Source organism: Hemitrygon akajei, chromosome 26, assembly GCF_048418815.1.
Source record: "Hemitrygon akajei chromosome 26, sHemAka1.3, whole genome shotgun sequence".
In the NCBI taxonomy this organism is placed as follows: domain Eukaryota; kingdom Metazoa; phylum Chordata; class Chondrichthyes; order Myliobatiformes; family Dasyatidae; genus Hemitrygon; species Hemitrygon akajei.
This window is the reverse complement of record NC_133149.1, coordinates 6,462,952-6,482,278: the sequence shown is the minus strand read 5'-3', so window position 1 is coordinate 6,482,278 and position 19,327 is coordinate 6,462,952. Positions and strand designations below refer to the sequence as shown.

At 41.4% G+C, this 19,327-nt stretch overlaps 1 protein-coding gene across 4 annotated transcripts in view; it reads right to left on the bottom strand.

The window, feature by feature from the left end:
- LOC140716743 (uncharacterized) overlaps positions 1–19,327 on the bottom strand; it is a 256,747-nt gene that overhangs the window by 225,886 nt on the left and 11,534 nt on the right. For all 4 annotated transcript variants that reach the window (XM_073029551.1, XM_073029548.1, XM_073029550.1 and 1 more), the window contains exons 5-10: positions 15,212–15,299; positions 15,070–15,126; positions 13,895–14,018; positions 8,838–8,920; positions 2,903–2,997; positions 1,956–2,018 (exon numbers count right to left, since the gene is read on the bottom strand). In XM_073029551.1, coding sequence (XP_072885652.1) covers positions 1,956–2,018; positions 2,903–2,997; positions 8,838–8,920; positions 13,895–14,018; positions 15,070–15,126; positions 15,212–15,299 — 510 coding nt within the window. The remainder of the gene's footprint in view (positions 1–1,955; positions 2,019–2,902; positions 2,998–8,837; positions 8,921–13,894; positions 14,019–15,069; positions 15,127–15,211; positions 15,300–19,327) is intronic.

The following is a 19,327-nucleotide window of genomic DNA, read 5'->3' as shown; positions in this document are numbered from 1 at the left end:
AGTAACAATAAAAAATACTGAGATTAACTTTAATGATCTACATTTTGAGCCAGCATACCATATTGTTACTCAACAAAATTAATCATCCAGCATTTTTGAATTCTCTGAACAAGAAAACTCCACAAAATAATTAGCGCTGGAATGTTTGGCGACACTTACGGGCACATCCCTGGGTGTGTTATTTGTTAACGCAATCTGAATCGATCCCTTTCATGTATGTGGGAATAGTTCATTTCTTAACAGAGCAATTTAACAGCAGTTCAGTGTAAAGTCAGCCAAAGACTCACAAGATGAACCAAATGTTCTCAAAGAATATGATTAAATGCTTATTTCTGAACTTACTCTAGTCCAGGCATGGGCAAACTACGGCCTGGGGGCCATATGCGGCCCGTTAAGCTTTTTAATCCGGCCCGCAGAACTTGATGAAATTATATTAATAAACCTTGTTAACGTTTTTTCCCCGCAATTCTGGCATGACATGTACACAAACGTGAAAGCCTTTAAATCCAAGCTGGCTTTTTTCTCCAGGCAAATTTTGAATAAGTTATTCACTCATTTTCCCACACTAGCCACGCTGGAAGAGGCCGGCGCAAATGTGAAAAAATACAGCGAGTCACTGGATGCGCTGCACAGAGAATTCTGCCGTCGCTTTTCTGATTTTGAAAAAATTGACAAGTCACTTCAGTTGGTGGCCTGTCCCCTGTCACAAGATCCTGAAACAGCATCAGAGGAGCTACAACTGGAACTGATCGACCTTCAGTCTGACCCCGTCTTAAAAGAGAAGTTCAACTCTCTTAAACTGAATGACTTTTATGCTTCACTTGGTAAAGAGGTGTTTCCAAACCTCCAGAGGACGGCACAGAAGATGCTGGCGTTGTTCGGCTCGACCTATTTGTGTGAACAGGCGTTCAGCGTCATGAACATCAACAAAGCCAGCCACAGATCCAAGTTAACTGACCAACACCTCAGATCCATCCTGAGAATCGCCACAACAAAACTAAATCCAGACTTTGATGCGCTGGCTAAAAAGGGAGACCAACAACACTGTTCCCACTGAAATTAAAAATAAGTTTCTTTGTTGTGTTATGTAAAAAATGCATTTGAAAATATTTTTTTCAATAAGCCTTACATGTTACATGTCATTTCTGTTAAGTGATGGACATGAGTAGTGCGCAGGTGCACGTACGTTCTCAAAATAAAAAATGCGCTCCAGATCAAATAACGCGCTCCGCATACTGGCGCGCTGTCACTGTTCTGTCCTTGTGCTGGTCGTTGTTGAGTTTTGGCACAGGGGACAATTGAATAAGAAGCAGCAGGACAAGTAGACCTGCATCTCCTACCGTTTTTGAAATAAAGACAGTCAGGAGGAGAGTGATGATGATAATATCTTGAAGGATAACAGAATTTTCAGTGCTTTAAAATAATAACTGCTACTATTAAAAAAAGCAGTATTTTATTCATTTAATTTTCAGTGTTTTAAAAGTCATTTCAATAAATAGCTAAATACCATGGGACTTCAAAGACAGATATTTTGTTGTAATGCATTTGTTCATTTTCAATTGAAATTAAAGCACATGTTTTCTACATATCCCATGATATTTTGTTTTCTCTTATGAGGTGTATTACCAAAACACTCCGTCCATCTGCTCCTGGTCCAGCCCCCCTGTCAAATTTTAGAACCCTTTGTGGCCCATAAGTCAAAAAGTTTGCCCACCCCTGCTCTAGTCCAAGCCAGAAATGAACAAACATACAATCCCGAACAGTCCTATATGTTAAATCACATTGCTTAATCCTTTATTTTCAACCTACTATACAAAAACAACTTGACTTTGGAGATGCCCCCAATACGACTTCACAGCTCTCACACTTCAAAGAATAGTTTTTTCCAAAAGTTGTATCCAATCTGGAACTACATTTTAGTAAAGAAAGAATACTGACAAAGAGCACAGGCTTACTTGTATTGACACAGTTGCAAATAACAATAAGATCTTTTCTCATATAGCAAATGGTTGAAGGCACTGGAAAAAAAAGTATGATAATTAGTTTTAAGCACAACAATTATATTGTACAAGTTTACCAAAATCATACCAGAGTTTCCGTTAATAAAATACTATAATGATGGATGCAAGGTAACAAATTTTAAATTAACTCTAGTAATATTCTAATAATAATCCAAAGTTGTCTTACAAAATTGTTTTAAGAACTTCAAATGATTAAATTATCAAAGAACATTGTACACAAAAAGTTCTTGCAGGTTTGGGGGAAAAAATTAAACAAGAAAAAGAGCTCAGTAATTTGTGATATCTCATTTATATTTGATAAATTAGACAAATGGAAAAGGTTGAAATGCACTATGATCAACTCTTCCATGAACATTCAACATTCTACTTGATGAAATCACAAGCCGGCAGTTCCTGCAGCTTGTGCACATTTGCAGAATTACCAATACTGAACCCAAAGGCTGGGAGACGAGAGATTTCTTTCCGCTGCATTGCAATTAGGAGGCAAAAGAGAGGCTCGGCTTTTACTTGCTGGAATCAAGGAGACTAAGTAAATGAGTGGGTGAATCTTGAGGGAAAACCTACTACTTAAGGTCACTATTTAAGTACAAGGCCTCATGTAAGAGAAAAATGAGATGAAATTTATTTTCAGGTTATGTGTACTTGGATCTCTCCTTTTCAAAGGGAGCTGAAGGCAGCTTTGAATATTTATGACAGGCAAATATCTTTTGTAATCCTCTGCCACCAAATTGATAGGTCACAACCATCATCAATTTGGTGGCAGAGGAGGATTGAAGGGTCTAGTGTGCTTCTCCTGCTGATACCACAACCGCTGTAATTATTTCGTCTCATTCACGAGTGCACCAAAACTTTCCACATAGTCTCAGCATTGAAATTCTTACCATACACCAATGGCTTCATTCAAAGATTTCACTGTTGGTTCATAAAGCTGCTTTTTCAAATCCGCTCCCCAAAGTTCATGAAATACTTTTGCTTGCTGATCGTAAAAAGAAAATTAAAGATTAAAGGAACTTCGATTTGACAATTAATTTTCAAGCCCACATAGAAATTCACCACAGATGCTAAACATCCATCCCACTTTATAGGATTCTGTGCAAATTTGGTCAGCTATCTCTACAACCACAACAGATACAGCCAGCATTACATTGCAACAAATCAAAATGTTTCTAGGAGTGAACATCACCAATAGCCTGTCCTTGGCCAGAGCACAGCCAAGAAAGCTCACCAGCACCTCTTCTTCCGCAGGAGGCTAAATAAATTTGGCATGTCCCCTTCAACCGTCGCCAATTTTTACTCAATCACTAGAGAGATTGAAAATCTGGCTGAGTGGTGCTACAACAACAATACCTCACTCAATGTCAGCAAGACCAAAGAGCTGATTATTGATATCAGGGAAACCAGAAATCCGTGAGCCAGTTGGTCCACGTCACGAGATCAGAAGTGGAGAGGGTCAGCAACTTCAAGTTCCTCAGTGCTATAATTTCAATGGATCTGTCCTGGGCCCAGACCGCAAGTGCAATTATGAAGAAAGCACAAGAGCGCTTCTATTTCTTTAGAAGTTGCAAAGTTCCGGCATGACATCTAAAACTTTGACAAACTTCTATAGATGTGTCATGGAGAGATGTCTGCTTCTATCACAGGTTGGTATGGAAACACCGATGTCCGTGAACAAAGAATCCCACACAAAGTAGTGGATACAGCCCAGTCCAAAACAGGTAACACCCTCCTCACCAATGAGCACATCTACAGGAGCAATGTTGCAGGAAAGCAGCTTCCATCGTCAGGGACTTCTGCCACCCAGGCCATGCTCACTTCTCACTGCTGCCATCAGGAAGAAGGTACAGGAGCCTCAGACCCCACACCACCAGGTTCAAGAACAGTTATTACCCCTCAATTAGTGTAGATAACTTCTACTGTGTTTCTTGTATTTATTGTGATTACCCACAAGAAAATGAATTATAGGGTCATATATGGTAAAATACATGTACTTTGACAATAAGTTTACTTTAAACTTTGACAGCATCCTCTCTGCTCGTGACAAGAAACTGCAGAGTTGTGGATACAGTTCAGCACGTCACAAAAACCAGCCTCCTCTCTGCCTACACTTCTCACTGACTCAGTAAAGCAGCCAGCATAATCAAAATCCCCACTCATCACTTTTCTTCCCCCTCCCACCAGGCAGAGGATACAAAAACATGAAAGCATGTAGCAGCAGGCTCACAGACAACTCCTAGTCACTGCTACAAAACTACTGAATGCCCTCTAGTACCTGAGCTCACAGCCCACCTCATTTATGGCCTTGCACCTCACTGTCTACCTGCACTGCACTTTCTCTGTAACTATAACAGTTTTTAAACTACACTGTTTTCCCTTGTATTACCTCACTTCATTGCTGCACACAAACAAGTTCTTCACTGTACCTCAATAGATGTAACAATAATAAACCAATTTACCAAAGCAATTGTTCAAAATGGGTACAGTGCTCCAAATACTGCCAAGAACATGTTGTGTAACTTTGCAGATTTTTGATTTTGCATCAAGCATGAAGTAGGTTTGATTCCCATTTAGATAAGATAGAACTTGCAAGGGGAGAATCTTAACATGAACTTGAGCCAAAACTGATTGAACAGTTCAGGCAAATACGTTCTGCACTTTCTTGAGCAAGTTCTTTTACAAAACTACTTACAAAATTGATTTTTACATTACTGATTATAACAGTAAAAATTTAATTAATAAATTACACATTTTGATAATGACATCATAGCCATTACTGAAACTTGGCTACAGGAGGGACAGGACTGGCAGCTCAATGTTCCAGGGTTCTGATGTTTCAGACGTGATAGAGGCAGAGGGATGAAGGGTGGGTGGGGGTGGCTTTGCTGGTCAGGGAAAATATTACAGCAGTGCTTCGGCAGGACAGATTAGAGGGCTTGTCTACTGAGGCCATATTGGTGGAGTTGCGAAACAGGAAAGGTTTGACCACATTAATAGGGTTGTATTATAGACCACCCAATAGTCAGCGAGAATTGGAAGAGCAAATCTGCAGAGAGATAACAGACAACTGCAGAAGACAGAAAGTTGTGATTGGAGGGGATTTTAATTTTCCACACATTGATTGGGACTCCCATACTGTTAAAGGACTATATGGGTTAGAGTTTGTGAAATGTGCTCAGGAAAGTTTTCTAAATCAATATATAGATGTACCAACTAGGGAGGATGCAATATTAGATCTCCTAATAGGAAATGAGTTAGGGCAGGTGACGGAAGTATGTGTAGGGGAACACTTTGGTTCCAGTGATCATAACGTCATTAGTTTCAGCTTGATCATGGATAAAGATAAATAGACAATAGGTGCAGAAGTAGACCATTCGGCCCTTCGAGTCTGCACCGCCATTTTGAGATCATGGCTGATCAATTCCTTATCAATACCCGGTTCCTGCCTTGTCCCCATATCCCTTGATTCCCCTATCCATAAGATACCTATCTAGCTCCTTCTTGAAAGCATCCAGAGAATTGGCCTCCACTACCTTCCGAGGTAGTGCATTCCAGACCCCCACAACTCTCTGGGAGAAGAAGTTTTTCCTTAACTCTGTCCTAAATGACCTACCCCTTATTCTCAAACCATGCCCTCTGGTACTGGACTCTCCCAGCATCTGGAACATATTTCCTGCCTCTATCTTGTCCAATCCCTTAATAATCTTATATATTATATCTTAATAAATCTGGTCCTCGGGTTGAAGTTCTAAACTGGAAAAAGGCCAAACCTGAAGAAATAAGAAAGGATCTAAAAAGCATAGATTGGGACAGGTTGTTCTCTGGCAAGGATGTGATTGGTAAGTGGGAGGCCTTCAAAGGAGAAATTTTGAGAGTGCAGAGTTTGTATGTTCCAGTCAGGGTTAAAGACAAAATGAATAAGAATAAGGAACCATGGTTCTCGAGGGATATTGGAACTCTGATAAAGAAGAAGAGAGATGTATAACATGTATAGGCAACAGGGAGGAAATAAGATGCTTGAGGAGTATAAAAAGAGAAAGAAAATACTTAAGAAAGAAATCAGGAAGGCTAAAAGAAGACATGAGGTTGCTTTGGCAGTCAGGGTGAAGGATAATCCTAAGAGCTTCTACAGGTATGTTAAGAGCAAAAGGATAGTAATGGATAAAATTGGTCCTCTTGAAGATCAGAGTGGTCGGCTATGTATGGAACCAAATGAAATGGGAGAGATATTAAATGGGTTTTTTGCATCTGTATTTACTGTTACGTACTCGTGATGTGACAGTGGTACCCTTGTCACGTGACTGGGGTTGAAGTTATACTGGACTTGAGGTAATGGTCTTGTGATGGTGGAGTGACGTCATTTTCCCGTCAGTAGAGGTCATGTGACAGTTTTTTTTTAAACAGGATATAAAAGGAAGACCCCACCCTGTGGGGAGGGGCAGTTCGTGGCTGGATTTGCCAAGCTGACTTCATGCCACTGCGTGATTTAATGTGATGACGCAGTTTAGTTGAAAAATGAAGTTTTATCTATTGCCTAAAGTTTAAAAGGTCATAGCCAGCAGTTTCTTTACTGTGGAGAGTGAAGATAAAAGTTCGGAAGTTAAAGATCGAGGAGAATCGATTTTCGACGGTGGATTGGGTTCGACCTTGTGTGATCCTCATTCAGAAGGATTTCGTTGACTATTCTTGTGTTAATCCCTGGGTTGACCAGAAAGGATTTGAGAATAGTGTGGAAGGAAAGGTCAGTGCCTTTAAACCGTTACGTTTCATAAAATTCTACGTGGGAAGAGTTCGACGCCGGGGATCGAAGGACAACGACGTGGAAGAGAATTTAAATCGCCTTAAAAAGTCTCTCCTTTTAAATGGACTGTGAGCATTTTGAACTTTCGGCATATCGCTTTAAGAACTGTTTTTGCTGCATCGCTTTAAGAACTGTTTGAGCTGCCGCACAGCAGGTGTTTTTTCGGTTACGTTAGTGTTTGTTTACTTTTGGGGGGTTTGTTTTCAGTGTTTAATAAATGTGTTATTTGTTATAAAAACCCTTGCCTAACTCACATATATTTATTGTTGCCTGAATACGTAACATTACTAAGGAAACTGGAATGGAGTCTATGGAAACAAGGCAAACAAGTAGGGAGGTCATGGAACTTATACAGATTAAAGAGGAGGTGGTGCTTGCTGTCTTGAGGCAAATCAGAGTAGATAAATCCCCAGGACCTGACAGGGTATTCCCTCGGACCTTGAAGGAGACTAGTGTTGAAATTGCAGGGGCCCTGGCAGAAATATTTAAAATGTCGATATCCACGGGTCAGGTGCCGGAGGATTGGAGGATAGCTCATGTAGTTCTGTTGTTTAAAAAAGGCTCAAAAAGGAAGCCGGGAAATTATAGGCTGGTAAGTTTGACATCGGTAGTAGGTAAAATATTGTAAGGAATACTAAGAGATAGGATCTACAAGTATTTGGATAGACAGGGACTTATTAGAAAAAGTCAGCATGGCCTTGTGCGTGGTAGGTCATGTTTAAACAATCTATTAAGAGTTTTTCGAGGAAGTTACCAGGAAAGTGGATGAAGGAAAGGCAGTGGATGTTATATACATGGACTTCAGTAAGGCCTTTGACAAGGTCCCGCAAGGGAGGTTAGTTAGGAAGATTCAGTCGCTAGGTATACATGGAGAGGTAGTAAATTGGATTAGACATTGGCTCAATGGAAGAAGCCAGGGAGTGGTAGTGCAGGATTGCTACTCTGAGTAGAGGCCTGTGACTAGTGGTGTGCCACAGGGATCAGTGCTGGGTCCATTGTTATTTGTCATCTATATCAATGATCTGGATGATAATGTGGCAAATTGGATCAGCAAATTTGCTGTTAATACAAAGATTGGAGGTGTAGTGGACAGTGAAGAAGGTTTTCAAAGCTTGCAGAGGGATTTGGACCAGTTGGAGGAATGGGCCGAAAAATGGCAGATAGTGTTTAATGCGGACAAGTGTGAGGTATTGCACTTCAGAAGGTCAAACTAAGGTAGAACATACAAGGTAAATGGTAAGACACTGAGGAGTGCAGTAGAAGAGGGATCTGCGAGTACAGATACAAAATTCCCTAAAAGTGGTATCACAAGTAGATAGGGTCGTAAAGAGAGCTTTTGGTACATTGGCCTTTATAAATCAAAGTATTGAGTATAAGAGTTGGAATGTAATGGTGAGATTGTATAAGACATTGGTGAGACCGAATTTGAAGTAGTGTATGCAGTTTTGGTCACCTAATTACAGGAAGGATATTAATAAGGTTGAAAGAGTGCAGAGAAGGTTTACAAGGATGTTGCCAGGACTTGAGAAACTGAGTTACAGAGAATGGTTGAATAGGTTAAGACTTTATTCCCTGGAACATAGGAGAATGAGGGGTGATTTTATAGGTGTATAAAATTATGATGGATATGGATAGAGTGAATGCAAGCAGGCTTTTTCCACTGAGGACAGGGTAGAAAAAAAGAGGTCATGGGTTAAGGGTGAAGGGGGAAAAGTCTGAAGGGAACATTAAGGGGGGGCTTCTTCACGCAGAGAGTGGTGGGAGTGTGGAATGAGCTGCCAGATGAAGTGGTGAATGCTGTTGACATTTAAGAAAAACTTGGACAGGTATATGGATGACAGGGGTACAGAGGGATATGGGCCAGGTGCAGGTCAGTGGGACTAGGCAGAAAAATGGTTCGGCACCGACAAGAAGAGCCAAAAGGCCTGTTTCTGTGCTGTAATGTTCTATGGTTCTACGGTTCTACATCTCAAAAATAGGCCCGAATAATTACATTTGTTTTGACCAGCTGAATCTCTTACCTGTTCTTCCTGAAGACACTGATCTTCAAATTGCTCAAACAAATCATTCTGGTCGATAGAATATTGTTTAATAAGGTTGAAATCTACAACAACAAAAAACTGAAATGACTTTTTCACATCAAGAACTTTGTTAACTAATATGTTCCTCAAGTGACTACCTGTAATGAAAATTTCGTATCACCACAAGGAATGGGAGCAGAATTGGACCAGCTGGCCCATCAAGTCTGTCTTTTCTGTTCAATTGCTATTGTTGACAAGTCTGGTAGTATTTCATCGATGGTGAATTTAACAAGTTCACCACGTGAAGGATGTAAATTAAGAGTCAGGATCCAACCCGAAGATGCTGCATCCTAGAGCAATAGGACAGCAATTCCAGAATAACAGAATAAAACAGTATTGGATCCAACCTGAAGATGTATTACCAACGTATTCCAGTCCTGATTAACACAGCTCCCTCAATCAATAGGACAGCAATTCTAGAATCATCAGAGAAACAAGCCCTCAGTGCTGACCTTCATTTGTCCCATCCATGTACAGTGGCATGCAAAAGTTTGGGCAGCCCAGTCAAATTTTCTGTTGCTGTGAATAGCTAAGCGAGGAAAAGATGACCTGACTTCCAAAAGGCATGAAGTTAAAAATGAAACATTTCTGTAATATTTTAAGCAAGGTTACTTTTTTATTTCCATCTTTTACAGTTTCAAAATAACAAAAAAGGAAAAGTTTGGGCACGCTACATGGTCATTAGTAACACCCCCTTTAGCAACTATCAGCTTGTAAACGCTTTCTGTAGCCAGCTAAGAGTCTTTCAATTTTTGTTTGGGGGATTTTTGCCCATTCTTCCTTGCAAAAGACTTCTAATTCAGTGAGATTCTTGGGCCGTCTTGCATGCACTGCTCCACTGAGGTCTATCCACAGATTTTCAATGTGAGGGCCATGGCAAAACCTTCAGCTTGTACCTCTTGAGGTAGTCCATTGTGGATTTTGAGGTGTGTTTAAGATCATTATCCTGTTGTAGAAACCATCCTCTTTTCATCTTCAGCTTTATTATTATTATTATTTTTTTTAACAGAGTGTGATGTTTGCTTCCAGAATTTGCTGGTATTTAATTCAATTCATTCTTTCCTCTACCAGTGAAATGTTCTCCGTGCCACTGGCTGCAACACAAGCCCAAAGCATGATCAATCCACCTCCGTGCTTAACAGTTGGAGAGATGTTCTGTTCTTGAAATTCTGCACCCTTTTTTCTCCAAACATACCTTTGCTCACTGCAGCCAAAAAGTTCTATTTTAACTTCATCAGTGCACAGGACTTGTTTCCAAAATGCATCAGGCTTGTTTAGATGTTCCTTTGCAAATTTCTGATGCTGAATTTTGTGATGAGGATGCAGGAAAGGTTTTCTTCCGATGACTCTTCCATGAAGGTCATATTTGTGCAGGTGTCGCTGCATAGTAGAACAGGGCACCACCACTCCAGAGTCTGCTAAAGCTTCCTGAAGGTCTTTTGCAGTCAAACAGGGCACTTTCCAGCAATCCTACAAGCAGTTCTCGGAAAGTTTCTTGGTCTTCCAGACCTCAACTTGACCTCCACCGTTCCTGTTAACTGCCATTTCTTAATTACATTACAAACTGAGGAAACGGCTACCTGAAAACATTCTATCTTCTTATAGCCTTCTCCTGCTTTGTGGGCATCATTTATTTTAATTTTCAGAGTGCTAGGCCATGAGCTCCTCTAAGCTGCTGATCGTTCGGACAAGGTTTGAGGAGTCGGGGTATTTATAAAGCTTTGAAATTTGCATCACCTGGCCTTTCCTAATGATGACTGTGAACAAGCCATTGCCCCAACAAGCTAATTAAGGTCGGAGACCTTGGTAAAAGTTATCTGAGAGCTCAAATCTCTTGGGGTGCCCAAACTTTTGCATGGTACTCCTTTCCTTTTTTTCACTTTAAAATTGTACAAAACAAATACACTAATCTTGCTTAAAATGTGGAAAAGAATGGTTCATCTTTAATTTTATGACTTTTGGAGATCAGTTCATCTTCTACTCACTTAACTATTCACAGTAACAGAAATGTTGACATTTTGAAATTTTGGTGCCCAAACTTTTGCATACCACTGTACCTGTCAAAATGGACCACTCATTCCACCCTTTGTTTGGAAAAACCTGCCCCTCTGGTCACTTTCCCTTTGAACCATACAATACCGATAGCGCGAATGTGCCAAGAGCACATGTGGCTGACAGATTGTACAGGGAATCGAATGGGGCTCCTACACGCAGGAGACACTCTTTTTTGGGGCGAATGTTCCAGTGTGCTTTTTGTCTTGGTGGGCCTAGTTCATCGCCTCTGCCCAGCGCGTGGCTCGCGCGATTTAGTGGAAATGTTTCATTCTACTACTCCGTTGCCATTCTTGATCCCCACATCAATAACACCCCTCTTGGCTTAAATCTATACCTCTTGTTTTGGATTTCCCCACCCTATGTTCAATCTATATTACCTGTATATTACCTATATTAAGATCTTATAACTCCATATCATCACCCCTCAGCCTCCTTTGCTCAAGAAAAGTCTCAGCTTATCCAGTCTCTCCTTAAATCAAGCCTTCCAGCCCCAGCAATATTCTTACAAATCCTTTCCGCAGCCTCTCCCGCTTTGTCCAAAAGTGTACCACACCCAATCCACAAGTTTATGATCAATGAGCAAGGAGCCTTGTACCAATGTTATTTTCATTACATTACATTACAGTACAATGCAGGCCTTACGGCCTACAACCTTTTGCCAACCTTATAGCCTAACCCTTCCCTTCTACATAGCCCTCCATTTTTCTATCATCCATGTGCCTAAACTTCTGAAATGCCCCCAACATATTTGCCTCTACTATGACCACTCCTTGCAGAGTGTTCCACACACCTACCACTCTCTATGTTAAAAAAAAACTTACCCCTGACATTCCTCCAATCGCCTAAAACTATGGGGGGAAAATGTCTCCGGCTGTCCACTTGATCTCAGCCCCTTATCATCTTGTATACAGTACTGTACAAAAGTCTTAGACACCCTAGATTTTTTATATCGATTTTATTTTAGATAATTTTTTGACTTCTGTGTCAACTAGAAAAGAACCAATTTTATATTTTCAAACATTTTTTTTAAATTTTACAGCAAATAGAAGTTTCAAGATGTGCTGTCCAAGCTCTTCTGATGAAGCACAAAGAAATGGGCAAAGTTGAGGAGCAGAAATGCAGTGGAAAGCCATGGAAATTGCATACAGCGGATGAGTGATACATCAAACTGATGTCCCTTCTAAATCGGAAGAAATCGAGGGCTGCTATCAGCTCAGAACTCAGAGGCCCAGCACACCTCTCTGCAGTCCAGACAAGTCTTGTCAGAAGTGGTCTTCATGGAAGAGTTGCTGCCAAAAAGCCATTCCTCCGAAGTGGAAACAAAGCCAAGAGACTCACCTACACACAAAACACAAGGACTGGGGTGTTGAACAGCAAGTGCTCTGGACTGACGAGTCAAAATTTGAAATTTTTGGCTCAAACAGGAAACACTTTGTCAGTAGAAGAGCTGGAGAGCGCTACATGGATGAGTTTCTGCAGCCAACAATGAAGCACAGCAGAGATTCCCTGCAGGTTTGGGCTGCATTTCTGCAAATGTGTTGATAATCTGGTCAGAATTAATGCTGAGAAGTACAAGCAGAGTCTCATCCATCATGCAATGCCATCAGGGAGGTGTCTGAACCTTCCCAACTCCCTCCATTCTGCAACAGAAAATAACCCCAAACACACAGCCAAGGTCAAGGTCTTCTGCAAAAAGAAAAAGGAGTTCTGCAACAGATGGTATGGCCTCCACAGAGCCCTGATCACATGGCCTCTGTCACTTCAGCCCATTAAGATTGTCTGGGATTACCTGGAGAGACAGAGCAAACAAGACAGCCAAGAACTGAGGCAACTTCTCCAAGATTCTTGAAACAACCTACCAGCTAATTTTCTTACAAGACTGCACAACAGAGTACCAAAGAGAATTGATTTCAGTTTTAAAGGTGGTCACACCAAATACTGATTTGATTTAGATTTTTTTAACTGTTTACTGCTCTTTATAGTAGTTTTTGATACTTAGAAACTTTTCATTTCATTATCTTTGAAAGCATCTTTGCTTTACATGTACCTAAGACATCTACTTGGTACTGTACCTCTTATCAAGTCACCTCTCATCCTCTTTCGCTCCAAACAGAAAAGCCCTAGCTCACTCAACCTATCCTCATAAGACCTGCTCTCTAGACCAGGTAGCATCTGGACACATCTCTATATACTTCATATAATGAGGCGACAAGTGAACACAATATTCCAAGTGCAGTCCAATCAGGACTGCACTTTCCTGCCAACTAACATTTAATTCAAATTATTAGCAATCCAAATGAAATATTTTTCAGCACAATTAATAATTTAATTAGCTCAGCACAACATTGTTGTGTTGCACTACTCTATGTTCTAACAATTCTAAGCACTGCAAAAATCCTCTTGGGTTTTAAAAAAATATCATCCCGTCCAGCAATGATTCCAAACAGAAGCTTCGAATAGAGTTCAGTGAGACCCCCATCACTGCTCCCCTTCTGCTCTACGACTCTTCGATCATGCACTCCTCACTTGCTCTTCTTCCCCTCATCCCCACCTTCTTCACACTTCCTTTTCTGTCCTGATGGAGGGTCCTGGTCAGAAACATGGACTGTCCATTTGATGCTGCCACCACCTGACCTGCTCAGATCCTCCAGCTTTTTGTGTGCGTTGCTTGGAATTATTGTATTTTCCTTGTAGTTTAACTTTCCTATGCTCGCTTGTACCTATAATTGTTCAGTGAATTTTTCAGTAATTACTGGACACTTCTTGGTTCCAGTGGAAGGTGTCATATTACACAGATTTAGTTACCTTATTGGTTAACTGCTACCAATCCAATTATCTCTAGAGTTTGCTCACGTAAGAATAAAACAGCAGCAAGGAACAAGTTTTATGCCTTTAGAAGAAGCATCAGAATCCAACCTTATGCAGCAACAAGCAATACTCACAGTGAAGCCCAGTTAATGCGAGGACTGCAGCCACTTGTGTTTTATTTCCTACTGTTATCTTCCAGGCATCCCGAAAAATCGTTTGCTGCTTCACGACGTTCGTTGCCTCTTCCAAAGTGGAACACTGAAAAGAAACCAACCTTAACTTTCAGAAAGAAAATGTTCAGAGCCTCTCCATGAACAAAAGAATCAGCTTACATTTTAGAAATGGTAGGCACGCAAGTCACGAAAATACTATTTTCTAAATCAAAGAACCTTTTCTATTCCACAGCACCAACATTTTCCATTTTACAGGAATGAATATCCACTGTAAATTGGAGGGCCACTTCACTGAGCACCTCTGCTCCATTCACCAAAAGCAGAATTTCCTGGTGACCAAACATTTTAATTCTAATTGCCAGTCCCATTCTGACATGTCAGTCCATGGCCCCCTCATATGCCATGATGATGACATCCTCTCCTTATAGTAAAAAAATTTCCCTCCCCCTCCCCACTCTAGTTACTTGCCTCTTCTCATCACCTATCACCTCCCCCTGGTGTCCCTCCTCCTTCCCTTTCTCCCATGGTCCACTCTCCTCTCCTATCAGATTCCTTCCTCTCCAGCCCTTTACCTTTCCCACCCATCTCCTACCCCTGGTGTCCCTCCTCCTTCCCTTTCTCCTATGGTCCACTCCCCTCTCCAGTCACATTCCCTCCACTTTACCTTTCCCACCCATCTGCTTTCACCGATCACCTTTTAGTTGTCCTCCTTCCCTTCCCCCCATATTTTTATTCTGGCATCTTCCCCCTTCCCTCCCAGTCCTGAAGAACTTTCTCGGTCTGAAATATCGACTTTATTCATTTTCATAATTGCCGCCTGACCCGCTGAGTTCCTCCAGCATTGTTCTGTGTTGCTTTGGATTTCCTACATCTGCAGAATTGTTTGTGTTCATTTCTTTTTGTTTTGTGCAGAATAGCCAGGAAAGTTACACTTCATAAAGGAAGAAACATTATTAAGAAGTCTCTATGCCTCCCGGAAAATAGGTTGAAAATAATAATTGACGTAAAGCGACATCTGGAGATTGTGGCCAGCCTGAAGGAGGGAATTAACTTGCCAACCAAATTTACTTGGGAGCCTTATTAAAAAGGTAGGAGAACTCATGCTTAGAACAAGTTTAGACAAAGTTTGGTTTTACCTGGACAAGGTTTTCATTAACAACACGAACAAACTGGATTAGCAGTGGTCGTTTCATCTGGAAAACGATTTGAAAATAAAGGATAAGTCACCAATTAGAACAGACACAGGAAAAGTCATTAGGCCAAGCTTTAGATACTTACAGCATAAACAAGCAAAGCTCTGTGTGCAGATTCCAAAAGATCGATGATCTTCAGTGTTTTGAGATCAAGGTCCCGGAGCTCACCATAACTACAAGAAACAGAAGAAACTTGTAACACTGCGCTACACACTCAGTGGCCAATTTATAACACAGTGACATACACTCAGAGGCCAATTTATTAGATACAAGTGCAGAACCGGTAAGGTCTTCTGCTGCTTTAGCCCAGCCAATCAGTGTTTGACAACTGCCTTCCTGTCAGCTTGAATCAGTCTGGCCACTAACCTCTCTCACTAACAAGACGGTTACTGGATATTTTGTTTATCGCACCATTCTCTATAAACTCTAGAGACTGTTGTGTGTGGAAACCCCAGGAGATCAGCAGTTTCTCAGATACTCAAACCACCCCGGCTGGCACCAATGATCATTCCACAGTCAAAGTCACTTAGATCACATTTCTTCCCCATTCAGATGTTCGTCTGAACAACAACTGAACCTCTTTACAATGTCTGCATGCTTTTGCATTGAGCTGCTGCTGCATGATTAGCAGATTAGGTTTTGTGTGAATAAGCTGGCGTACCTAATAAAGTGGCCACTGAGTGTTGTTAGGTGCATTAAACATGTTGAAAGAACAACATGACATTCAGCCTTTTATCACAAGTAAAAGCCAGCAAGTAACAACATTAAATCAACCACTTGTTTTGCACAAGACCAAATTATCACAAAGACCAGCATAATCATTCAAATACCCACTGATTCCTGATCTTTTCTGTGGCTGAATTCCGGTTCACAAAAAAGAAACAACAGTGGATTTTGGTTAATTGGGCCATCAATTTATCGGGGCAGCTGCTTATTTTCCAAGTTCAAAGTAGATTTATTTTCAAACTACTTGTACATTATACAACCATGAGACTTGTCACCTTACAGGCAACCACAAAACAAGAAACCCGAAAAAGACTGTCACACACCAAATGTACTAAGAGCGAGAAAAACTTCAAATTATGCAAAAAATAAAAGCAAATGGAATGAAGGTGAATCCTCAGACATGAAACCCAGAACAGGTCCTCAGACACACAGACAAGAAGCCCAGAACAGGCCCTCAGACATCTGTATTACTCTGTGTTTACATCATTATTTTCCAATTTGGAAGATTTAAAAGAACAGAAATCCTGATTTGGGGTTAATTTGGAGAAGGAAGTCTGAGAATCAGAACGGGAGCTGCGGAAGCCTTTTAGATTTTTTCTTCTCATCGGGGTTAAGAGAGGCACAGGCGTGTGATGTTGGGCAGTGAAACGCGAAAGATTTAAAAGGAACACAGTCTTATACAGCGGGCAGCGGAGAGAGCCGGGAGCAGAGTGAAGGCTTAAGGGCTTTGGCAGAAACGGGCAAGGCAAGGTAGGTTTAGTTTTAATTTTTCCTGTTATTTGAGGAAAGGTGGAAGTATGAGTGTGAGGGCAGCTTGTTGTTCTCAGTGTCGGATGTGGGAGGTCCTGGAGTCTCCCAGCCTCCCGGACGTCCATATCTGTGCCAGGTGCACGGAGCTGTAGCTCCTAAGGGACCGTGTTAGGGAACTGGAGCTGCAGCTCGATGACCTTCGTCTGGTCAGGGAGAGTGAGGAAGTGATAGAGAGGAGTTACAGGCAGGTGGTCACACCGGGGCCACGGGAGGCAGGCAAGTGGGTCACAGTTAGGAGAGTGAAGGGGAAGAGTCAGATACTATAGAGTACCCCAGTGGCTGTACCCCTTGACAATAAGTACTCCTGTTTGAGTACTGTTGGTGGGGGGGGGAGACAGCCTACCTGGGGGAAGCAAAGGTGGCCATGCCTCCGGCACAGAGTCCAGCCCTGTAGCTCAGAAGGGTAGGGAAAGGAAGAGGAAGGCAGTAGTAATAGGGGACTCGATAATTAGGGGGTCAGATAGGTGATTCTGTGGACGCAGTCAGGAAACCCGGATGGTAGTTCGCCTCCCTGGTGCCAGGGTCTGAGATGTTTCTGATCGCGTCCAAGATATCCTGAAGTGGGAGGGTGAAGAGCCAGAGGTCGTGGTACATAATGGTACCAATGACATAGGTAGGAAAAGGGAAGAGGTCCTGAAAGGAGAATATAGGGAGTTAGGAAGGAAGTTGAGAAGAAGGACCGCAAAGGTAGTAATCTCGGGATTACTGCCTGTGCCACAAGACAGTGAAAGTAGGAATGGAATGAGGTGGAGGATAAATGCGTGGCTGACGGATTGGAGCAAGGGGAAGGGATTCAAGTTTCTGGATCATTGGGACCTCTTTTGGGGCAGGTGTGTCCTGTACAAAAAAAGACAGGTTGCACTTGAATCCTATGGGGGATCAATATCCTGGCAGGGAGATTTGCTAAGGCTACTGGGGAGAGTTTAAACTAGAATGGTTGGTGGTGTGGGAATCAAATTGAAGAGACTAGGAGAGAGGAGGTTAGTTCACAAATAGAGGAAGCTTGTCTGAGAAAATATTACAGCGGTGCTTTAGCAGGATAGATTAGACAGCTCGTCTAGGGAGGCTATTTGGGTGGAATTAAGGAATAGGAAAGGTGTAGTAACACTTATAGGGGTGTATTATAGACCACCTAATGTGGAGCAAGAATTGGAGGAGCAAATTTGTAAGGAGATAGCAGATATTTGTAGTAGGTTGTGATTGTGGGTGATTTTAATTTTCCACACATAGACTGGGAAGCCCATTCTGTAAAAGGGCTAGATGGTTTGGAGTTTGTGCAGGATAGGTTTTTGCAGCAATACATAGAGGTACCAACTAGAGAAGGGACAGTGTTGGATCTCGCGTTAGGGAATGAGATAGGTCAGGTGATGGAGGTATGTGTTGGGGAGCACTTCGAGTCCAGTGATCACAATGCCATTAGATTCAATATAACTATGGAGAAGGATAGGTCTGGACCCAGGGTTGAGATTTTTGATTGGAGAAAGGCTAACTTTGAGGAGATGCAAAAGGATTTGGAAGGAGTGGATTGGGACGATTTCTTTTATGGGAAGGATGTAATAGAGAAATGGAGGTCATTTAAAGGTGAAATTTTGAGGGCAAGAATCTTTATGTTCCTGTTAGGTTGAAAGGAAAGGTTAAAAGTTTGAGAGAGCCATGGTTTTCAAGGGATTTTGGAAACGGTTCGGAAAAAGAGATCTACAATAAATATAGGCAGCATGGAGTAAATAAGGTACTCGAGTAATATAAAGAATGTAAAAAGAATCTTAAGAAAGAAATAAGAAAAGCTAAAAGATGATATGAGGTTGCTTTGGCAAGTAAGGTGAAAATAAATCCAAAGGGTTTCTACAGTTACATTAATAGCAAAAGGATAGTGAGGGATAAAATTGGTCCCCTAGAGAATCAGAGTGGACAGCTACGTGTGGAGACAAAAGAGAGGGGGGAGATTTTGAACAATTTCTTTTCTTCAGTATTCACTAAGGAGAAGGATATTGAATTGTGTAAGGTAAGGGAAACAAGTAGGGTAGTTATGGAAACTATGATGATTAAAGAAGAGGAAGTACTGGCACTTTAAAGAATATAAAAGTGGATAAGTCTCCGGGTCCTGACAGGATATTCCCTAGGACCTTGAGGGAAGTTAGTGTAGAAATAGCAGGGGCTCTTGACAGAAATATTTCAAATGTCATTAGAAACGGGGATGGTGCCGGACAGAGGACTGGCGTATTGCTCATGTGGTTCCATTGTTTAAAAAGGGTTCTAAGAGTAAACCTAGCAATTATCGGCCTGTAAGTTTAATGTCAATGGTGGGTAAATTAATGGAAAGTATTCTTAGAGACGGTATATATAATTATCTGGATAGACAGGGTCTGATTAGGAACAGTCAACATGGATTTGTGCGTGGAAGGTCATGTTTGACTAATCTTATTGAATTTTTTGAAGAGATTACTAGGAAAGTTGACGAGGGTAAAGAAGTGGATGTTGTCTATATGGACTTCAGTAAGGCCTTTGACAAGGTTCGACACAGAAGGTTAGTTAGGAAGGTTCAATCATTAGGTATTAATATTGAAGTAGTAAAATGGATTCAACAGTGGCTGGATGGGAGATGCCAGAGAGTAGTGGTGGATAACTGTTTGTCAGGTTGGAGGCCGGTGACTAGTGATGTGCTTCA